The 24,196-nt window shown below is 25.9% G+C and overlaps 1 protein-coding gene across 1 annotated transcript in view; it reads left to right on the forward strand.

The window, feature by feature from the left end:
• The window catches only part of LOC107439667 (titin), a gene marked incomplete in the record, with an annotated part of 381,506 nt that overhangs the window by 244,180 nt on the left and 113,130 nt on the right, over window positions 1-24,196 (forward strand). Inside the window, 6 exon segments of the mRNA XM_071183739.1 lie at window positions 1,725-1,913; window positions 2,812-2,975; window positions 7,604-7,741; window positions 15,219-15,594; window positions 21,916-22,209; window positions 22,843-22,984. Coding sequence (XP_071039840.1) covers window positions 1,725-1,913; window positions 2,812-2,975; window positions 7,604-7,741; window positions 15,219-15,594; window positions 21,916-22,209; window positions 22,843-22,984 — 1,303 coding nt within the window.

Consider the following 24,196-nt stretch of genomic DNA (forward strand, 5'->3'; position numbering starts at 1 on the left):
AATCAATAACTTATGTTAATAGATTGATTAAATACCCTCCTATCTGAACATGTCTTGTTGCATGAATAAAGAACCAACTTTCTGGTTCAAAATCTAATTCAAAAATTTTTTCAAGATGAGTAGGTTTTTGTGCTGTCATTTTCCTTGCTTCTTGAAATCATTAATAGCATAAACTACATAGATTTATCTGAATTATTTTAAGAAATTCTGTTGTTTTTTGCAGAATATAAACGTCTTAGGCCAAAATATTAAATTGAAGTAAAGTTATATGCTATAAAATGGCGAATTTGTCATTATCCTGGTTGTCATTTTCCTGGCTTATGAATGCCAGGTCATTGAAGTGTTACCAGAAATTTTTTTTAACTGCTAATACTGTAAAGAGGGAAAGCAAATATTAACCTAATACCAAGTTTACGTATGACTGTAATAAGATTGAATGTAATCAAAGTTATTTATTTATTTAATGATTGATTATTTTATACAATTTTATTCTGTACATAACAGCAACAAAAACTTTTTTGATTCTTTCTGGAGAAGATAAAAGAATTCATTTAAGTTATTCATGATCCATCTAACATAAAGGCTTAGGTTTTGTTACTTACTAATAGCTTAAAATGACTGTTTTTTCAAACTTCTAAGCTAATATGTCATTTTCCTGGCATTTAATATATGGTGGATTTCTATTTTATTTTTTCTTGATCAAATGTCAATAAACTGCACTGCTATTTGTAAGATATTAATAAATGGAACTAAATAAATATAGAAAAAAATTTAGATTGTTTTGAAGACTTTAAATTTGAAGAAATTTTTTGATTCGAATTGTCATGTTCCCTAAGAATCACCCATACATAAATATACTTATTTTTTATTAAGTCCCTCATATTTCAGTTAAATAAGATTATAAACTAATAAATTTTAAATTTAATCTCTATTCACTATTTTTAAACAATATTAATGTTGATGATATTTTTAATTATATTTTTCTTAATAATTTAGCAAAAAAGTTATATAAAGCGAAATAAAGTTTTTTTGACTAAACTACACTCTCAAAAGCTAATCATAACATTATTCATGTATTATAAAGCTAATCAATGTTATAATCCTAGTTAATAACATTAAATAAATATTTGTTTCCGGATTTCTATGTCAGTAATTATTAAATTACTCAAATGGCATTTTTTTAAAATTTGTTATTATCTTTTAAAAAGAGTTTTAATTTATGAACGAGTTGCGAGTTTTCTATTTTTGTTTTTGTATGCCCTTTCTTTAATACTTTTTTTTTTCCTGTTCATATTCTTAGCTCCTCAAGTGAGTGCCCCCTAGATTATAACATCATTAAATAATTAAATATTTGTTTCCGAACTTTGATGTCAGAAATTATTAAAATACTCAAATAACATTTTTTTATAATCTTTTAAAAAGAATATATATAATTAATGAACGAGCGAATTTTCTGTTTTAGTTTCTGCATGTCCTTTCATTCATGCTATTTTTTTCCCAATTTATTTTCCTAGCTCTTCAAATGAGTGCCTCTTAGATTATAACATCATTAAATAAATAAATGTTTATTTCCGGACTGTTATGTCAGTAAATTACTAAATTACTCAAATAACACTTTTTTATTTGTTATAATCTTTTCAAAAGAATTTATGAACAAGTGAATTTTCTATTTTAGTTTGTGTATACCCTTCCTTTAATTTTTTTTTTTCGATTTATTTTTCCAGCTCCTCAAGTGAAGTGGTTCAGGGGAGAAATTGTTGTGAAGCAGTCTCGATATTTCCGTATGTCAGTGGAAAATGATGTTTACACCCTTCGTATATCTGAAGCTTTCCCAGAGGATGAAGGAACTTACAAGTGTGTTGCAACCAACACTGCAGGAACAGCATCCACCAGTGCCAACCTCAAAGTTGTTGGTGAGTAAATACATTATAATAAAACAATCCCATTTATCTTTTCCTCTTAGTGCTGAGTATTTTTAATTATACAGAGTGCTCAGTACTTAATATCCAAAATATATAGTTTGAGAAACCGTTTCATTAAGAAAGTTTTAAAGAAAATAATAATTATATTTAGTTTTATCAAAGTCTGATCAAAATTTGATGAAGCATTTTCGAGAACAGCAAGGTTTTTTTTTTGTCTCGAAAAACTTAACGGTGTTTTTTTCTAATCTCATATTACTTTCTTTTTGTTTTCCTCTGCCGGTCAAGCTATTTTTTAAAAATTTTCAAACCCGTTTTGCTGAATAATATTTCGTTTGACTTTGATAACGATTTTGTTTTGCTTTTTCGCTTAAATTTTAATTTTTAACCTAAGTTAGTTAGTTAAGTAAAAGTAAGTTTACTAAAATAAACATATTAAAGACGGCGGTTAGAGAGCAAATTGTATTTATAATAATTTTCTTTGAGCTGTTAGATAAATCAATATATTTAAGAAAAATTTAAGAAATATTTTCATTAAGGACATTTTCGGTCTTTTGATCTCAATGATCATTAGTCAGATCTCAAATACGTTTTCGTTCTTTCTGCTAATAATAATAAATAATAAATGCTAATAATAAATAATAATAAATGCTAATTTGTGGCCCCTCAACAGGTATAGCTTTATTACGAACACTTACGTTTAGGGTGGTCACTACAGGAAATGTTGAGCATTTATCATATTTTAAATGCTTATTTGTAAATTCTTTTAAAAATCACCCACATCAAAACTTATAAAATCCCGAATTTCCTTCTGTTTAATCGTGAATTGTCTTAAAATCATTTATGTACAAATTTATTGTATTTGAATATTAAAGAAATATTTTCTTTATAGTTCCTGAAGTAACTGAAGTACCGCCGTCATTAAGTCCCTTAGCTGACTTAACAGTACCTGAAGGATCTCCTGCTCGATTCGTAACTGCGGTGACTGGAACCCCAACCCCCAAAATAACTTGGTTTAGAGAAGGAACAATTGTCAAGGCTAGCCGCGATTTTCAGGTAACGTTTAACCATTCAATTTTTAATCATTTTAAAAGCAATAACTTGGTAAATTCGTGTTAGAAGTATAATCTGATGTCAGTATAAGTGTTACATATTTTCTAGCTTTTAAATTTCTTACAATTGAGAAATTTAATTTTTTTAATCATTCCTAATCCAATAATAATTAAATGAAAAAGTAATTATTTAATATTTAAATAATTTTATAAAAATTTTTTTAATACTTTTATTCTTTTCATAACAATGTAAACGGCTAACTTTTTATTCACTACAAGTATAGTATTCATCTATTTTTTAACCTTACTCTCTTCAAGCTGCTTTATTCTTTTACCACAAAACATATTTTAGTTACCAGGTTAACTTAAATGCTTGCGGTATTTTTGATGAATAATTACCAGCCAGGTTATTTAAAATTTAAGGTTAATAAAGCGGGTTTGCCTTTAATTTTGGCTGTATTATCCATCAAAAACTCTTCTAAATTTTGGAACTCTTCCCATTTTCCTAAACGTAGGTTAGTAAGTACGCATTCACTTGTAATTTGAATTTGTTGACATGAGGACAGGGTATTGTCTCGGGCTTTTCTTTTGTTTTGGACACTTAAAAAATATTAAAAAAATCATTGCTATTACTTTTTATCTCTTTAAAAAATTGCTAAAAAATTTTTCCGTCTCAAAAAATTTTCTGGACTGTCTTCGTGCTGGATGTTCCTTTTTTCTGTGCAATTTTAGTAAATAAAGATGTTAATACTTTACTGTTTATTTTTCTCAATGTGCATTGATAATAAACTTACAGCAACTTTCGACATGGTAAAACAAGCAAATTAATAAACAAAATTAAGAATATAATTAGTAGACCCTATTATAAAAATTTAGAAGGCTGTTTCAAGACATTCTTATCTGTAACAGGCAATTAATTATTAGAGGAAATATATCGCTTTATATTTCAGAAATGCAAATATAAGTTATTATTTACAGGGAATATAGAAATATTTTGTTGTTAATTAATAATTACTTTTTCCTTCAGAGCCAATTTCACTTTTTTTGGTGTAGATTATACCAAGTTTACACATTTTGTAATCAACTATTTTTATAGGAATACAATTTTTCGTTTTGAAATCTTTTTTTTTTCTAATTCTTTGTTTTTTTGCTTGTATCCATATATTTTTATGGTTTTCAATTTCAGAAGGTTTTATAACCACTTTAAGTCAGTCTGTTTTTGACAAAGTATTCCTTAATTTCCTTGGAATTTTGACTAAAACCTAAATCTTAATGAACATTTAGATTTAGCTTTCCCTTTTTTATAAAAAAATCTCTTGCTATTAAAATCTGAGTCTGTTATTTCCATTATTATTTTCTTATACTGGTCGCTGTATTCATAATTCGTTCTTTTGGAAAAAATGGTTCCATTGTGAAAAGAAAAAAAACTCTTGTAACAAAAATTTCTTCTATTAAACTATTTATGATATTTCTTTTATTAATTTATTATCACAGTTCTTATACTAAATAGTTTTATTTTAAGCAATTTACTTAATTTTGATATGATTTTGATCACACTGTTTTGTTTTTTGTTTGACTGTTTTAGTTCAAATTAATAAAAAGAAATAATTGAATCTTTTAAGGATACACTAAATTAAACTTTTAAAAATTGATGGAATTATTGAACATACAGATATATTTCAACATAAAAACTTCAATATTTTCTTGGAATATGTTATAAAATGTTTTTTAACATTAATCACTCTTTATTATCTCTTTAGCTGTATTATTTTTAAAACGCATAATATTTCATATACGTTACATTTATCAAAATATTTCTTTAAAGTTTTTTTGCAGCACTTTTGCGTAATCAATTTAAAATTTTAATTATTGCTAGTAGTCACCACCCGCTGTTCTCTGACGCTGCCCAAGATTGCTGTGCAATCTTATATGGTTTGCTATGCAAACCATACTCCTTTTGCTTGCTATTAAATTAAACACATTTGAAATGAGTTTTTGTGTTAAATCTTAAGAATTTAAATCAATTATTAAAATTTCTAAGACTAATTAATCTTTTAGAAATTATTTTTTTAGTCAATAGTAAATTTTTGAAATAAAAGTTTTAAATTGAAATAAATGAAATTCAATCGAGAAACTTTCGAAAAGAAAACACTAATTACGCTTCTGAAAAAAAATATTATTAAAGATTCACTTTTTGTTAGAGACGCAATTAAAAATTTCAGAACTTTCAGCAATCACTGTAAGGCTGTCTAATGACCAAACTATTAGGAAGTTAAATTAAAATAAATTACATGCGATAGAAAAACTTTCACAAACTGAACATTAATGTGCTTTCAAAAAAATAGAGATGGTCAAATAGAGATTTTTTTTTTCAATGCTCATCTGGGTTGACTTTCGTCAATTCCAGCGTATTAGGGCAGATTTGTTCGCTACTCTTTCAGGGGCACCATGTTAGGTGAGAAAACGTTGCTCCCACAGTAAGGGCAGATAGTACAGAGAATGTCAAAATATCCATGTCTTGCCCGGGTTTCGAACTTAGAACCTTTTTGATGCAAGTTCATTTTTCTAACCCCTACAAAGTTCGGTCGGCTCAAACCGAGATTTTGTTTGGATTAATTTCCTCCTGTTTCTTTCCAAGCATCTAAATCTAGAATAGTTAATAAAATTATAGTTAGTTTGGTTAGTGTTTAAATAATACGAAAATCTTATTACATAAATTAGCTAACCTTTAGCAATTTCAGTGAAAGTTGTAAACACGGAGTAAGAAATTCTGGTAAAATAACTAACCGTTATGGTAATGAAATTTTTGTTAAAAAATTAATTTATGTTAAGAAACTAAAATATGCGCGATTTAGTTTTGCCTTTCATACGGTTACGATTTACTAGAAACTTACTGGAGTTTTATACCTGTTTTTTTTTTTTTTTTTTTTTAATTACAGTTCTTAATACCGTACATTTACTGAAAAATATAAAACTGAAAAAGAAATGTAACCGAATAAATTGTATCGTGATAAATTATCAAGCTCGGCATTATTATAAGGTTTAGTAGGCTCTAAGGTATTGTGGTAATTTTAAGACATTTACCAAATTTTATCACTCATTATGAAACAGTTATTGCTAATTTTATCAAAATAATTATCAAAGCAATTATCAGTGAAATTTACTCAGCTATTTAGCGTTACCATAGAGCCAAGAACACGATAAATTTAACCAGAGTCTAGTAGATTTGAACATACTTTTTTACTCAGTGTATAATTATTATAGAAATGCACTGATTATTTTTTATTGGCATTTCTCCCTAGATGAAAAATTACACATTTTTTTAAAATCCAAAGTTCTTTTTATTTAAATAGATTTAGTTTTCTAAAGGTAATATAGCATATCGTAAATCAACTTAACTCAAATGTGTAAATGAAATAAAATCAACCGTAAAAACCATTTTTACCATATATATTTATTTGCCGTTCTAGTGTGACGTGAATTAAAATACCAAGTACGAAGTGCAATATTTATTTAATTACATTGCTGTAAAAATTACGTACTTCAGATTTTTTATTTCGTAGAATTTTACCGTAGATATTTGTTGCATATCAGTTTGTATTGTTAATTTAAACGGCCAGCTCCTTTAAGTAGACCGCACCATTGGCACACGCATTTTAAAATCAGTGGCATGATGCTGGTGGTTAAAAGCATGAACATTGAAAAAAAAATCACTGAAATTGAGGGAAACTGATGAATTTTAAAGTATTTGTTAGTGGACTACATATTATTACATACTAACATAGTACATAACTTACTCTTCGATAGATAATTTCACTGATAAGTTGCATTAGAGTAACGTGACACATAAAATTTGATAAGACATTTAGTTATGTGGCTTCCTTTTAAAATATATATTACACTCTTTTTAATCAGTGTAACTTAATCGTTAGAAAATTTAAAAGCTAATTTTTAAGTGTTGTATTTGAAAAAAAAATTAATTGGAAATAAATTTCCACAGATTTTCTGGTAGCCATAGCCCTTAAATATTTATATTTTAGGCACGCATGTGACTCTACATTAAGATTAGATTGAATATACAACTAAGTAAATGTTGCTTTTTCTAAATTTTAAATATTTTCTTTAATCTTCTCAACTTTATACTATGCATGTGAAGTGCGCCACTATAAAATACTATGAATCACCTGGCTAAAAGCTTGGCCGTCTACCATGCCAGTATCAATAAACGAAATGCGCATCTAAGTAGTCAGCAAGTCCGCCTCCTGTCTTAGTCACGCGACATTAGAAGACGAGAGACTACAGAAATGAAGCTAAAGATCTGGATAGATGAGCTACAGCCCTGAAGATGAGCAACCATGTTTCTGCTTCTTTTATTATTATTATTATTTTTGACTCGATAGTGATAAAAATATGTGTGCTTTTTGCATTCTGGATTTTTAAATTATGCCACTTTTTCCTTATACTCCAGAATATTTCACATTTAAATTTAAATTTATTATAGCTTTTTTGTAATCAAACTGTATAAATTTATGTGTTTTAGCACGGTAAAATACTATATTATTCTTACAAAGATTTAGGTACAACTAAAATATATGTTCACAATGATATTTAATTACGCCTGTTTTTTTACAGATGTTCCAAGACGGAGGCTCGTGTTCTTTGGTAATAAAGCAAACATATCGGGAGGACGAAGGTGTTTATACTTGCCGGGCCACCAATGCTAGTGGTCAATCTGAAACATCTGCACGCTTGACAATTGAAAGTAAGCGTTAGGACTGTGCATCCATCGATTTCCCTTCTCTATTTTTACGCCCCTTTAAAATTAAATCAAAAATTACTTTTAAACTGTATATATTTATGAAGCATTATTTGTTTTTGTCGCAATCATAAAGCGTGTGTTGGTTTATAAGGCAAATATTAACGTTTGCATACTTTTTCAAATCAGCTTTGACAATTTTAACTCAAATGTGCTGTTATATATTCAATTACTTTATATTCTGTTGATTATCAGTTTTTATATACATAAGGTTTATCGGAGCATTTAAAATAAAATTACAGTAATTATTTTTTGTAATATTAATTTAGAAGACTTTTTTTACAAAAATTGTCTTAAGGTTTTTCTTTTTATTATTATTATTCAAATAACATTTTTTCTAAAAGTAAATATATTAAGTTTTTTATCAACAGCATCGCTCACATGATTTGAATTTATGTTGTTTTAGTAACACTAACATAGCGCTCTTTAGTATTTGATTTGAAAGAATGTTTTCACCTTAATTAATTAAAATTTCAATTGCTATAAAATTCTTATTATCCATAAAACCTTTAATATTTTTATAATTTTTTTAAGGAAAAATTCGTACGTATCTATATATGCATTAACCCTTTGACGCAGAATTTTTAATAACCATATTTTTCTTTATTTGCATTAATTTAGATCAAAATAAGTGAAAAATTTTATATTTAGAATTTTAACAATTTATGATTCAAATCATGAAACAAATCATGAAACACCGGTGTCTTTTTCTACGTTAAAGGTAAAATTTTCCAAACACGGCTCTCTTCCAAACAATAATTATTCAAATTTGAAGTAATTTATATCTAAGCTAAACATCATTTCATCATTGAAATTTCTTTAAATTTCAAAATCAGTGATTAATAAATTTTCGAATATGAAAAAAAAAACTTTTTTTTTTCGAACTACATTTTTTGGATTTTATATTTTAATACAAATATAATTCTGATAGTTTAACATTTTTAGTCACTAGTGGACTTTTTTTTATTTTTATGAAAATACTAAAATAGAAAAAAATATATAAAAGAGGCACCGCTGTCCCATCTGCTTCAAAGGGTTAAAATGTTATTTCACTAATAAGGATCAAGGTGATTGCTTCTTTATTTTTGCTTTTGCGAAAGCGATAAAAAAAATACTTTCGTTTGGGAGCAAATTTGTTGTACTAATGTTTTGATTGTCAAGCTAAATCTATGTTGTCAAAACAAAAACAAAAAACGCTAGTGTTGAAAAAAAAATGAATGCTTGTCAAAATGCTGCAGAAGAAGATAGCTCGTGAAGCTTACCAGAACTCCCGGCCATCTTCGAATCCTCACTCACCGGTTGTGCTAAAAATAGACTCAGGCTTCTTGCCAATTATGGTTCTTGGAGAAGAAGTTTCGAATTTCGTTTGCAAACTACGATGTCCAACAAAAACCATAAATTGTAGAAATTATTTTTAAAAAGAAATTTGTAGGACTTATAATTTGTTTCATGTTTTGATGTCAAGATTTTATTAAATGTTGTCGTTCTCAAACCTGCTGTTATTGTATTGTACAACGAAGAACTGCTATTAAAATTTGAATTTTACAGAACATTTTACTGATTCTGTCATTATTTCTAGCTTTTTTTGCATATAATTTATGATTTGTGATGTTTTATGTTTTGTACGTTATTTATGGCAACAGCTCTGGTGAAACGTCCTTTGATGTTTCGTCGTCATCTTGATTTTAATAATTCTATGATAATGATACAGATGCATTTATATTTTGAGTGCATACTTAGTGAAAGAAAAATAATCTTTTGGTGAATAATAGAATTATGGATTATTCTGCATTAAAATGTGAAGATCATGGTAATGTGAAGATCATTACAAGTAAAAATCATAGTAATATTTGATAATTTGTAAAAATGTAAAATTTGTGCCAAAAAAGTGAACAGTGGTGAAAAAAATCAACAGAAAAGCTGGTTTTATAAATAGTTTAAAAACTAAAGGTGTATAAAAAAAGAAACCACATACGATTTTAATTTCACTGAAATTTAAATTAACACCGTTGAAAGTGAGAGAAAATATCATACCATGTAAATCACGATATTTAAAAATTCGAAAATAAATATTCAAATTATGCCATGTAGAAAATAAGAAAAAAAACATTACTGGCTTACTACATAGTTATACTAGGTAGGAGACATTTTATTTCGTTAAATAATTTTACAAAAATAATTTACATTCTATATTATATATGAGATTTAAATAAAAGTGAAAGATTATATTTATACCTCTATATTGTATTATTATGACTCTCTTGAGAAAGTAAAATAGAGTTCTTTTCTCGATATAGTTACATTATTAATTTTCGATTGTTTTAACCAATTTTCTCATAATTAGAATGTTTGTTCGCTAATCATTCAACGAATACGAAATATCTAAAGTATTATTAAATATTTATAATTTCGACTTAGTTAGATTTATATTTAGTATAAACCTAAAAGACTTGTATCAAAAGATTGTTTTAAACTATTTTATTCATTAATAATTCTGCTTAAGATTCTCTGTTTAAAAATTTTCTTCTGTTTCTAAAATTAACAGGATGAAAAAATTATTTTTATTTTACGGTACAAAAATACAAACTTACCAGTTATTATGTATTTGTTTCAGTTTCCTCAACAATTTTTTTTAACAGTCTTTTTTATCAATTTATAGTCTTTAAATAAGCATATTTTAATAGATTTTTTTAAAGTTTCAATATTATCTAAATATTTTAAATTCTTATTATTATATATATCGAGTGTATTTTATGCTCTAATCCCAGAAAAAAATTACCACTTATACAATTTAAAAATTGATGTGACGCATACTTGATAGTATTGTGACGCATAGTTGATAGTATTTATTTTGTTAAACGAATGTGTCTGTGATTTATAGTAAAACGAAATTTTAAACTGTATTTTGGTAGTAAAGGTCGACAAATAATTTAATAATTTCCACCCCAGATAATAAATATGAATTTGCTTAATTGATTTTTTATTTCAAAGTATGACTTAAAATGAACTCGGAATTTAAATTTTAAAGAATTTTAAGTTGTATCATATTTATGATTTATAAATAAATTGTACAATATGTCAGAAAAAAATGTATTCCATAAACTAATTTTTTCTCTGATTTTCCTTGAAATTATTTTCATAATGTTTATTTAAAATTTGTAAAAAAAAGGGAGACAATTAACTCACACAAAAAAAAACGTGTTAAAATGAAGAAAAAGAATATCAGTAACTATTATTTTCGAAAACAAATATTAAATATATGTATCGTATTGGCATTGTTGCGTTCATTGCTTTTAATGCATATAATTTTAAATGTTAAAACAAGACAAACAAGAAACAAAACTAAAATGTATCAAAGATTTCTTTATTATTCAATATGCACTTTACATGATTAGAAGAACAGATGTATACACCCATGCCAGCTCAGACTTAATTCATTTTCCATATTTCCAATGCACAATATATGTATAAAGTTTAAAAAAAGTTCAATATTTGAACAAAATTGAAAGTGTAATCGGTTATTTCAGTACTTAAATTACTATAAAAAATTTTTTTTGAAAAAAACTAATACTTTGAAATTAGGAAAGATGTAGGAATGAGTTTTAATATTTATTGATTTTTCAAATCACTAAAAATATTTGACAGAGCAATAGGTTTTAAAATTTTATTTAGTTAATTTACGAATATAATTAATTAAAAATTAAAACTATTATTGAAAATTTGATTTATTAAATATTATAATTTAATTAAATTTCAACTTAAGTTAATGCAATGATAGATACTTTTAAGTAAAGACTTTAAAATGAAAATTTTACTGTTGTTTATTTATTCAAATGAAATAAATAGCTTTCCAAAAGTAATTGAAATTAATATTAAATTTTTAAATAATTTTTAATTTCACGTACAATACAATTATTTCTACTTACCTCTGAATTTTTATTTGAATCATTAATGAAAGCACTTTCTTCCTTGGACTTTAGTTGCGCTGAAATGAAATAAAACCCCAAAATTATTGTTAATGTTAAACAAACCAAACAAGTAATTAATTAACTAGTAATCCTTCTCTATTTTCTACGCATTGAAACAATTTAAGCGTGTTTTTCTTGTGATTTTTTTAGAATTACTTTTTGCTTTACCTTTGTAAGCATATTGAAATTGTTATAAAATTAAAAATTAATATTATTTTAATGCATGCAAATTATTTGATTATTATACGTACTTGAAAATAATTACGATTTTTTACTTGAGTTGTTTGTTGTAACTAAATCGTAATTTTTCAGTATGCTAATTTAAATTTTCTGTAAATCAGATTTCTATCTTTAAAATACGAGAATGAAATAGTAAAATTAACTTAATTTATCGAATCTTATTCGGAAGAATTTAATATTTTACTATTTAGTTTTTATAGTAAAAATCCTATTTTTGAAAAAGATATATTCTTTTTTATAAGTTTCTGTATTTGAATATATTTAGTTAAATTAAAAAAATTTCTACGTGATTTAAACTAAAACATCTAAATAATCAAGAATTAAAATATTTTAAATTTAATGATTACAATTAATTTGACAGTTAGAATTTTGTCTGAAGAAATGCATTATTGTACAGCTTTTTTTAGCATAAATTATGTTTTAATTCATAACTGATGATTTTTACATGAATTTACTTGCCTAAATATCCTTTGTTAAAGTAATAAAATCTGCTCATATTATTTATACTAAAATATTGAATAGTATTAACTATGCTGCAAAAATTAGTTAAATTATACTGTAAAAAATAGTTAAATTTTAAAGAAGCATTTTAAACAGTATTTTTATGAGTTTGCAGGATTGTATAATACCTGACACTTAGTTTCGTGAATAAGTAAAATACAATACATTTTTAGTATAATAACTTCAAATGCAGTACACTTATATTCAATTGTGCAGTCTGTCATGATCCTTCATTATCAGACATAAATACGATGATGCATTATTTTAAAAATTATTTCTCATTTCCCACATGTGTATCACACAAGTTAATAATTCAATTATTAATCTAAATAGTTATATTAATATAACATTTTGTTATAAATATAGATCATTAATATAAATTTTACGGCAATAATGAGCAATTAAATTCGGTCGGTAAGAAAAGTTCCTGATCACGGAGCACTCGAATCAAATCATTCTCTAAAATTACCGTGGATTAGGGACAATCAAATTTAAACTTAACCGAATTTCTCATTCTTATCTTGATAAATTAGTTAAAATTGCAGACCGTATCATGGCATGTTGACAAAATAAAAAAGATTATATCACTCTCCGTCTTGATTAAACAATAGACTTACTGTTCAGGTTTTGATAGAGTGCCAGTGCTAACAAAGCTATTTTGAGTGTCTGATTTCACGTGTGTTTGAAAGATTAGATCTGCTCTACTTTCATTCTTTTGAGTTAAAACCGTTGAAACTGTTAAAAATGTCGACCCCAATTTCTACTTTTTTTTAAGATTCCAGTGATTCATTATCTTATGTTTATCTTTCTGTTTTAGTTAGTCTTAGTTCTTAAATGTGTAATTCTAGATTTGATAAGATGCTATAACTAAAATTTTAGCTTACCATTATTATTTTTCAAAAGAAATTGAACATACTTTTTTGCCGATTACTATGTGTTTACTTGATACTTAATTTAAATTTTATATATTTCAAAAAAAATTATTATTAAATATTAAGAATATATTTTTGAAGATTTATATCGATTTCCACTGACTTGTTATCGTTCTTTCTAATTTATGAAAAATATTGCTTCAACTAAATATTTTACATAAACAATAATAAAAAAAATAAAATTCTGTCTTAGTAATACTGAATATTTTATATTAAACAATTTTCTTGTACATGGAAGTTTTATTTTTATTAAATGCCATATTAAAGTACATATTTCATAGAACGTTTTGCCAGTTATTCAAAATTTTATAAACTGTTAAATATTTCTGCTAATGAAAGAAATAGAGAGGTAATATTTCTCTTACAATAAAAAAGTGAAAAGAATTGTTATTGGTTTTTTAAAATTATTATTGAACATTCAAACTTATGTGTATTTTAAAATAACTAAAATGTGAAAAGTTAGATAATTTACATAAATTAAGTTAAAATATTGACATAAATTATATTGTATTAAAATAAAATTATACCTAAAAGTAATAAAGACATTAAAATAAAATTATGCTTAAAAATATTGATGATATTAAAATAAAATTATGCTTTAAAATACTAATGCTATTAAATAAAATCGAGTATGTTACAATAAAGAAATTAGCATATTTTGTTGAAAATTTATTTATTTCCATTTTTATTGTCCAAACTATGCATTACTTGAATTTTACTATAATTATGTCAAAACATTTGGTCAATTTTCTAACATTCAAGGGGAATTCGTTTTTTTTAAAACTTATTAGTTAGGTGCTACAATGTTTACAATTACTAATTTTTGTAAAAATACAAAATGTAAAAAAAAGTTATATATATATATATATATATATATATATATATATATATATATATATATATACATATATATATATATATATATATATATATATATATATATATATATATATATATATATATATATATATATATATATATATATATATATATATATATATATATATATATATATATATATATATATATATATATATATATANGCATAGATGCACATGAATAAATTGATATATATATATTGTTTTTCTTTTTGAGGTATAGTGTATAAAAATTAATGGTTAACTTATTTAAGACATCAATTTATGCCATTAAATGCGCAATAATTTTTTCATTTATATTATGATATTGATCCCAATGAATGCAAATAATAATTCAATAAAACAAAACAAATTTTTAAATTAATTTGCTTAATTAATACAAGCAAGTTGTGTATGAAGTAAAGCCTGAAATAATGTTTTTAGCCTCTTATTAATATTTAAAGTTCTTATAAATATTTTTCGTACTTTTTCAAAATATCAAACTCATAAAACTACTTTTTTAAACTAAATGAACGAGTTTTCTGCTGGTTAGGAAAAATATAATTAAGGCATTTGTTCTATTACCCAATTCGGAATATCATTACTTTGTAATGTGTTATACTCTTCTATATTTGTTTAATTAAGAAATAAACAAGTTTTAGAAAAATCAATCTTAACATGCTGCAAAAATTTAAAAACGTATTATTCTTGCAATTTTCTATAATTTTATTATAGTTATTTAATATAAAACATACTAGGCTAATAATTCAGGTAATAAATATTTTAAAGCAAAATATGCAATAAAATTAAAACATAAAACTTCATTGGTATTTCTCTTCGTAATGAACTTTTTCGTCAGAAAATTAAAGTTAAAAACGTCAAATTAATAAATATAATTTAAATATTTTCAACAAATGAAATAAATTATGTTTAATTCCAGGAAAATCTCCGATTAAAGAAGAAGTTCCATCTAAAGATAAAGCACCAAAAAAACAACAGCAACAACCGAAACAACCGGAAGAAAAACAAACTCCTCCTAAGTTTGTGAAGCAACCTAAATCCCAAACTGTTCAAGAAAATCAAAAGACAGTTTTGGAATGCAAAGTAACAGGTCAACCAACTCCAAAACTTACCTGGTACAAAGAAGGTGCTCCGCTCCATTCCTCTCGCCTGTACAAAATTATCACTAAGGACCAGACCAGCACACTCGAGATATCCAATGTTGGCTTGATTGGGCCAAACACCTACACTTGCACAGCGGTCAATCCCTTAGGAGAGGCGGTTACATCTGCCAGAGTCACAGTCCAAGGTATGTAATGTCCCAGTTAACTTATCTCATTGTCAGCCATAAATCTACTCCATTCAAAGACATTCCATTATTTCAAACTTAATTGTCCTGATCAAAGCAGTTTAAGTGTAAAATAACAGTAAATAATCAGTTTCATCTTCTTACAAAATATGAGGGGAAAAAATGTTTTTTTCGGTAGCAAAGCGTATGATTCCATCTTTTGAATAAAATTGTGAAAGGCAGACTGTATACAATAGCTTTGAAAAATATAAGTCACATTTTTGTGGATACCATCTGTTGATGAGCGTTGTAAATCACCACATAATTTATAAACAATTTGTTAGAGTGTTCAAGCAGTAGTTAACTATAATTGCCGTTAACATCGTGCAGTTCCTTGTCATAATCCTGTTGCACAAAAATCCAATTCTACGTGTCACTAATAGTATAGTAGTTTTCCTAAACCACATCCGAATAGCATTTGTTTTGAATCCAATTCTGATTCCAACACGAACTCTGAATCCAGTTGCTTAAAATCTTCACCAATCTCTGCAATCCTCCCGAAACAAACTGCTGGGATATCTACGATGAAATTCAGCGGTAACTGCTCAGCGTGAAATCACTAACAAAACAACATCTTTTGAGTAACAGTTTTAAACGTGGCGCGCTGCGCTATCTTCGATGGGATTCAACGATTGGACTACCTACTCCTGAACAGAAAAATCCCATATCTCGAAATGGTTCAACGCGACTGTGCTCGATCCTTCCTCGGCAGAAAAGAAGCTTTTTCATGCCCTTTTCAGGACAAGTTCCAAAAATAAAAAACGTCTGTCCCATGACGTCATTTAGGCGCTCTGCTTGAAAGCGGTGTGAGGGAAGTTAAAATTAGAGGCAGGGCTGATTCGCTATCTATATCCCACTGCTCTGACTCAAATCCCCTGGATGCCGGGTGATTCCTGCAGAAAGATTTTCGTTTTTGTGTCATTTTTGCGTCACTCTTCATTAGTAATAGTTGAAGTTATTCAAGTTTACATCATTAGTTATTTCCTCCTACTGTTCTCAAGGTTGTTGCTTGTTCGAATGCAGCTTCTGTTCTTATAAAGTGAGGGAAATTCTGAAAAGGTTTTAAGTTACATGAATACTCCTTTTGTAAATGCGATGAAAGCATTCGCATAAACATGCATAGATGCACATGAATAAATTGCTCTTTCATTATTAACAGAGAACAAATAATAACTTATTCTCGTTATGTATTTCTATTTAGGTCAACAACAAAAAAAACTCAACCATACAATACCACGCCATCTAAACACTTTTTATTAAGAATGGCATAGAGTTTTAAGATGTAATCATGGGATTTAAATATGAAGATTTAATCATGAGTATAATTATTCTTTATAAATCATTTTATTTAATCTGAAAAAATATCCGTATTTTTAAAAATTAAAATCAAATTTTTGTATTAATTTACTTTATTATGATGTTAAACAAAATACTTTTTTTTAAATTTGGTTAAAAAACCACATTAATTTCTTAATAAAAAGTTATGAAATAATATTTTAAGTTATAGTATAAAGTTATACTATATGCCAGCGCATACTTTGATATTTTTTTTGAATATTAATTATGAAAAAATAAACTTCTATATATTTATAATCATAATATAATAAAGAATGATATTTTATTGATTACTTTTACTAACCGTAACTAATTAGAAAAATTTTCCAAATAAGAAATTCAAATTTTACTTTGTAATACTAAATATCGTTAAAATCTTTATACTTTTAATTAAATTGTACTATTTAGCTTTCATTATCTGTTTAATAATTTATATCTATTTGACATAAATCATAAAATAAAATATATAATGCAACATTTTTAATTCTTATTTCAGATTTTAAAATGCATACAAAAATTTAAATGCGTTAATTTCTCTTAAAAAAGAATTTTTATATTGACCTTACCTCTCAGAAATTTTGAAAATTTATTTTAATCCATCATTTAACTTTGAAATATAGACATAATTTGGGAATGCAAAATTTACTCTTATGGTTAACAATCAATTTCTGTATCATTACCATGATACAGAAATTTGCTTATATTTTCCTGAATCAAGATAAACATTGACTTGATTGCTTTTAATGAACGTTATTATTTTTTTTTGCATTTGCCAGTTAAATTATTCTACTTTTAACGTTAAATTTCATATTATCGTCGCAAAAATAATTTTCAATTTTTACATTCATCAAATAGCCAAGCAAATAACAGTTAAATTATCCACGCATAATTTTGAATGTTTTATTTCTTATAAAAATTTCAAATCAAATAGGATACGCTTTAAGTTTCATTTGCTGAGATGTTACTTATAACTAACGAAAAATAAGGTGTATTTTAGTGTTCTGTACTTCAATAAAACTTTTTCCGAGGGAATCTTACAACGAGGGAAACAATTTTAAAGCTTTTTAATTATTTTCAAATGGTGTAACTAAATTTTTAGTCTTTTTTGCATAGCGAAAAATACTTAATTTTTGTCTTAGTTAGAATGAGAAATACGTTTAGTATACAATTTTTTTTTCTTTTATTGAACAGCAAGTAATGTTATAATTTTGAAAGCTTTTTTCACAATGATAATTTTTTTCCAACTTTAAAACAATCTTTTGAAAACCTATCAAAGATGACTGCATAAAATTTAGAATGTAAAAAATTCGCTTATTCAGAAAATCTTCACCAATTTTGTTAATATTGTTTTAAATTTCTTTAATAATAATACATCTAAAAAAAAAAAGAATTTAAACGAAAAAAATCTTTTTTAAACGAATTTTAAATATGTGTCTCAGTGAAAACTAATTTAATTAGTGTAAATGTTTGTTGCTGCAGGCCAAAAGGCAAAAAAATGTTTCTGCTGTATTAAAAATTATTTCGAACAACATTTATAATTATGTAAAGAAAAATATTACTTAAAAGAATATTATGACAAATATTTAAATTATTACTTATTACAAACTTAATTAATTACATTTATGAGCTTTGTTTGACTGAACTACTTAAAAAGAAATTATTACACCCATTGAAATATTGATATTAATAAATGAATTTTTAATAAGTTATCTAAGCTGTTACAGTAATCAAAATGTAGGCGAATGAATTGATATAAATTTGCAATAGTTTTCTAATTCATGAATATTCCCTAGCATTTTGTACAAATATATCTTTAAAATTTTATTTCTCATACCGGTATAATTTAAAATGCAATTTTGAATTAAGCACCCTTTACTTGAATCGCACATAAAAAATAAAAAAATTTATAAATTTAAATTTATAATTTTAAATTTATAATTTTAAATTTATAATTTTAAATTTATAATTTTAAATTTATAATTTTAAATTTATNAATTTTGAATTAAGCACCCTTTACTTGAATCGCACATAAAAAAAAGAAATTTATAAATTTAAATTTATAATTTTAAATTAATATTTTTCTTAATAATAATGAGATTCGCTGGAAATTTTAATTGAGTATAAACCGGAATCGCAGTTAAGGATTTGGGAATCCGGAGTGGAGTCTAACATTTCAATAGCTGACTCAACAGCTTTGATTCCTACTTCATACATCAAAATCTGTTCTATGTCTACTCAACTCTATATATCAAAATTAATAGATTTTTTTTCCAACCATGAAAAAAAAGTGATGATAACTCAACGATGCATCGAGAATCTTTTGTAAATTTTAATGTCGGACGTAAGCAAACAAAATACATTCCATTCGAATAGCAACTTAGAAAAACGGCGGTAACTCTATTCCTCATACTCTATTCTAGAAGCGTAGAAAGTATGTAAATTAGCTTCGCCGTGGATAATCAGTTTTGAAGGAGAATAGAGTTTTACAAGGTTGAAAGTTGACGTTCCGATTTGATTTATCGGAGTTGAAAAAAAATGAAGTTTATTCTTGAAGCTTATACATTCAAACGTAAGCACTTAAAATACTTTTGCACTGAATTAATCGCAAAAGAAGGAATGGCGAAGTGCGATAAGTTCCACATAATCGAGTTCTACTCTTTTTGGAATGAAGAACATTTATATATTAGCTTCTCTGTGAATAATCTACTTCAGAGGAGTAAGCAGTTTTACGAGGTCGAAAATTGACGTCGCTGTTTGAAACAGCAAACTTTTTTTTACTTAAAAAAAAAAACTTTCTTTTTTATGCGCTTTTTCAAGAAGTTAAGTTATATTTTAATGTCTTGTTTCTGATTTCTTATTGCGTTAAGAGCATTATAATTAATTAACTTAGAGTTTAAGAGCAATATAATTAATATTTCAATAACTTGCTTATTTAAAACGTAAAGAACAAGAAAAAAACAATATGTGGAAAAAAAGCTGCAACAAAAAAGTTGCTTAAGACAATTGTAATTACACAAAAAAAAAAAAATTTAAATTGAATAAATACAAAGTGTACTTTAGCTTTATTCAAAAACAGTTAAGTCGTTTTTTTTTTCTTTTTTCCTTTTAGTTGTTATGATTATCTCTTTCATAAATATGTGTTTAGTTTACTGTGTTTTTTTAAAAACAAAATGTTTTTTAAGCTTTCCATTTACCGTTAGTTAGTATTTTTAAAAATCCTCTATATCGAAACGAAGACTTAGGCATTAATTTATATTAATCTGTAGCAAGCACGGTCAATTTTGTCATAGCGTTTTTTCTATGAAAGATTTTAATGACGATTGAAATAATTACTATCAATTATTATGTAGATAAGCAGATTTGTAAACGCAATTCAAATACATTTGACCTCAAATTGAAATTTACTGTCAGTACCAAATGTACATAGGGGTGAAAATATTGGGAAAAATATAAAGCGCAATTTTTTTAAAAGTCCTAAATTCTGAAATGAATTAGTAAGTAATGAAATTATTATAAGATTTAAAAAAAGAAACATTACTATGGTTCTGCATGCAAAAGAAAGAATTTCGATATTGGAACTTATAAAAGTGAATTGGTATTAGTCTCTGTTAAATTTCTAGACATTATGTCTATTTATATAAATGTTTATCTTAAAATGAGTTGCAAGAATTTTAATTAACATTTTAAGGAAAACAGATGAAAAATCTACTCTTTTGGAATAACAATTATAACATCAAATAAACCACCGATTTTAAATCTGCTTTCTTTAAAAATCTTATAAAATGTTCTTCTGAAGCATTATAAGATAAATTTTAACTTTAACTGCACGTATTAGTATATTTATTACTTTTTACTGCAGAGCCATATAAAAATGTGTTTTTTTTCGATTACTTTATTTTATTTTAGAAACGTTCTTGAGATATATTTTCTTTAACCTCAAAGGTTAAGAATCGTTTTGATTTTAATATTTGCGTAGGCGCTCTTTAAAATATTAATTATTTAAAAATAAAAGCTTAAAATAAGATAATCTACTCTTTTAGTTGCAAATGTTTAGAATAAAACTATATTTAATGATATATGATGAATAATGAACAGAGTGAAGGGATAACGTACTATTTTGTAACGTACTTACTATTGGTACTTACTATTGGATGACGTACTTACTATTTTGCCGTACCGCCAAAATTACAGATTTTACATTTTTTACTGGAATTTTTCATTCTGTTTTGCTAGTTTCCTTTTTCTTTTTTCAATTTTTATTATTATTGTGATTTATTTTTTTGGTATCAATTTTCGCCCACCTTCGTAAACCTTAATTAAATTAAAAGTAGCGTAGGTATAATGAAACTGAAACACGAAATGGGTTTATGTAAAACTCGTAATAATGCACCTACTGTAAAAAAATGGGATCAAATTACAGTGAAAAGTACCAGCGCTCCTTGTTCCGGTTTTACCGTAAAATCTATTTTTATTGAAACATGTTATGGACAAAAAATCTGATTTACCGTAATTTTACAGTAATAATTACTATAAAATCACGGAATTACTCTAATTAAATAAATATCACTGCAAAAGTTCCGATATATTTTAAGGTAAAGTGGATTTTACGAATGATGCACCCAAAGCACCAGTTACCGTAATTGATTTGGAATATTTTACAGTGCATCCTTTCTTAAGAGTTTTAAATAAACTCGTGTGTTTCATTTTAAAGTGTTGCAGTTTCATTAAACATACGTGAAGTTTAATTACATTATAGGATTATTATTATTTTACTGTGTGGGAAAGGTGAGCGAAAGGAAAAATATATAATTTATTTAGTGTAAAAAAATATTTATTTAAAGTTTAATATGGTCAACTTTTCTAGTTTAAATTTAATTTTTTTCAATATCGACTACCATATTCAGCTCAGTAGATAATTTAAAGTAAAAATAATCCTGTTTTTTGTAGGTAGCGGTAAACCACCAAAATTTACAGAGCCACTGCAACCAATATCTGCAGTTGAAGGAACAAAGTTAGTTTTGAGATGCGTGGTCATGGGTTCTCCTGTACCTGAAATTAAATGGTACAGAGAAGGAAAAGAAATACGTCCAACGAGGGATTTTAGTCCTACATATGATTTACAAACTGGCGAAGCCACTCTTACAATTCCAGAAGTATTTCCAGATGATCAGGGCACTTTCACATGTATTGCCCTAAACAAACACGGAAAAGATGCCACATCGGCTGTACTCACAGTTACAGGTAAGTTGTATTCACTGAGATATGAAAGGCTTTGGTTAATATAATATAATCTAAATTGTTCAAAGGAGAATTTCTTAAAAATGTTTTTGGAGAAAAATTCAAGATTTCCATGCAGATAATTAACTGTTTCAATATATTTTGCTGCAATCTGATGGAAGTGCCGTTATCTTGTAAACTATCTGGAAACAACAATAGGGAAAAATATGATGTAAAAATGACTCTTTCGGAAAAATTGCGTTTATAAGATTATATATTCACAGTAAAAATTCCGGATTGAATTGCGCTAAAAAGTATCCGCACTCAGGGTGAGGTTAATAAATTATAATAATGATAATTAATTAATAATTCTTTCATAATGAATAATTATTAATTCAGTAGTTTCATCATAATTCATTAACAACTCATATGAAAGTTTTCTTGTACACACCAATAATACAATCATGAAGATTAATGTAAAACATTTAAATAATAACAGTTAATCTTTTTAATAAGATTTCATAATAATTTTTGCTAATAATTTATATTCTGCATCATTTACTTTACAAATTCTTAAAAAAAGATTAACTTATTTATCTATCGTATAATATTTTTAGCTTTTTAAAGAATAATGACAACATTATCTCATTTTTGTAGAAGACATAGTTATGATTGAAAAATCAGATTTGTATGAACCACCGAAATTCGTAAGACCACTTTTACCTGTCGATGCACCTGAAGGAGAACCCCTGGAAATGATCGTGGAAGCAAGTGGTACGCCAACGCCAACTTTGCAATGGTATGCTTTTCTTTGAACTTTTTCTATCAAAATAAAACAATGTTTTAAGAGATGTGTCTGTTATGATAATATCTCTTCTGAGAGATAAGTTTGACTGTAATTAACTGTTATTTTAAAACCTTAATATTATCTTTAAAAAACACTGAATAACTTAAAACACTGAGTTCGAACATGCTTTTCAGACATATTTATCTTAATCATTATAAATTTTATCCAATTATGCTTTTCAAACTTTTCTCAAAAGATTTAAATTTTGAAACTATACTAACATTTGTTTAGGAACATTTTAACTCAAATATATTGTCTCATGTAGTTTGAAAAATTTATTATACAACTTGAAATGCACAAAGTTACAGCAGGCAATGCTTAAGAAAAAATTGATTCTTCATTTTCTTTTCATTTAAATTAAGTTTCAAATCAGGGTGAAAAACACTTTAAAAAATTAAAAAATCAGCGTGAAAAACCCTTTAAAAAGTTATTTGCTTTGTTTCTATGGGCAAATATATATCATTACCAGTGACCAAATAAGAAGCCAAGAAATATTTCCTGTTTGAAAATATAAATTGCATATTTTCTCTTACTGAACATGATCAACGGCAAAAATTTTCAATCTGCAATTATTATTTTTTTCTAATTGCAAAAACTTTTATTTTTTTCTTTAATGAACCTCCAGCGACGTTTAGTAAACAGCTCTGTTTATCATTAACAAGCAAAAAATCATTTTCTTTAATGAATATAATGCTTTAAATTTGTGGCATTTTTATTGGATATTTTGCTCAAGAGATAACGGAATTTTTTACCAAGTATGTCTCGGTCAATTTAAAATGGTATTTTGCATTCATGCTTAATGAAATCGAATGCGATTTAACTTTCCTTGGAAATTCTTCTAGTCTCAATAGAAACGTAAGGTACGAATGCATCTAAATAATTCACAGATATTTTCACTTGTTTCATTTTTCTCTATTTAAACATTAGCTAATCATTATGCTATCACCGTTTTTATATGTTTAAATATGAATTCCAATAACTGTTCCATTCAATTTAGAACAAATGTTTTTGCAAATGAACATGTATTTTTTGAAACAAATTATTAAAAAAAAGCAGGGTTCGTGATTTTTTTGATTTTTTTAGAAAAAATCAAAAAAGTCAGATTTTTTTGATTTAAATCAGATTTTTTTTATTTTTATTCAAATACACTGTAAGAGCTTTGAT

This window comes from Parasteatoda tepidariorum, chromosome 7, assembly GCF_043381705.1.
Source record: "Parasteatoda tepidariorum isolate YZ-2023 chromosome 7, CAS_Ptep_4.0, whole genome shotgun sequence".
In the NCBI taxonomy this organism is placed as follows: Eukaryota; Metazoa; Arthropoda; class Arachnida; order Araneae; family Theridiidae; genus Parasteatoda; species Parasteatoda tepidariorum.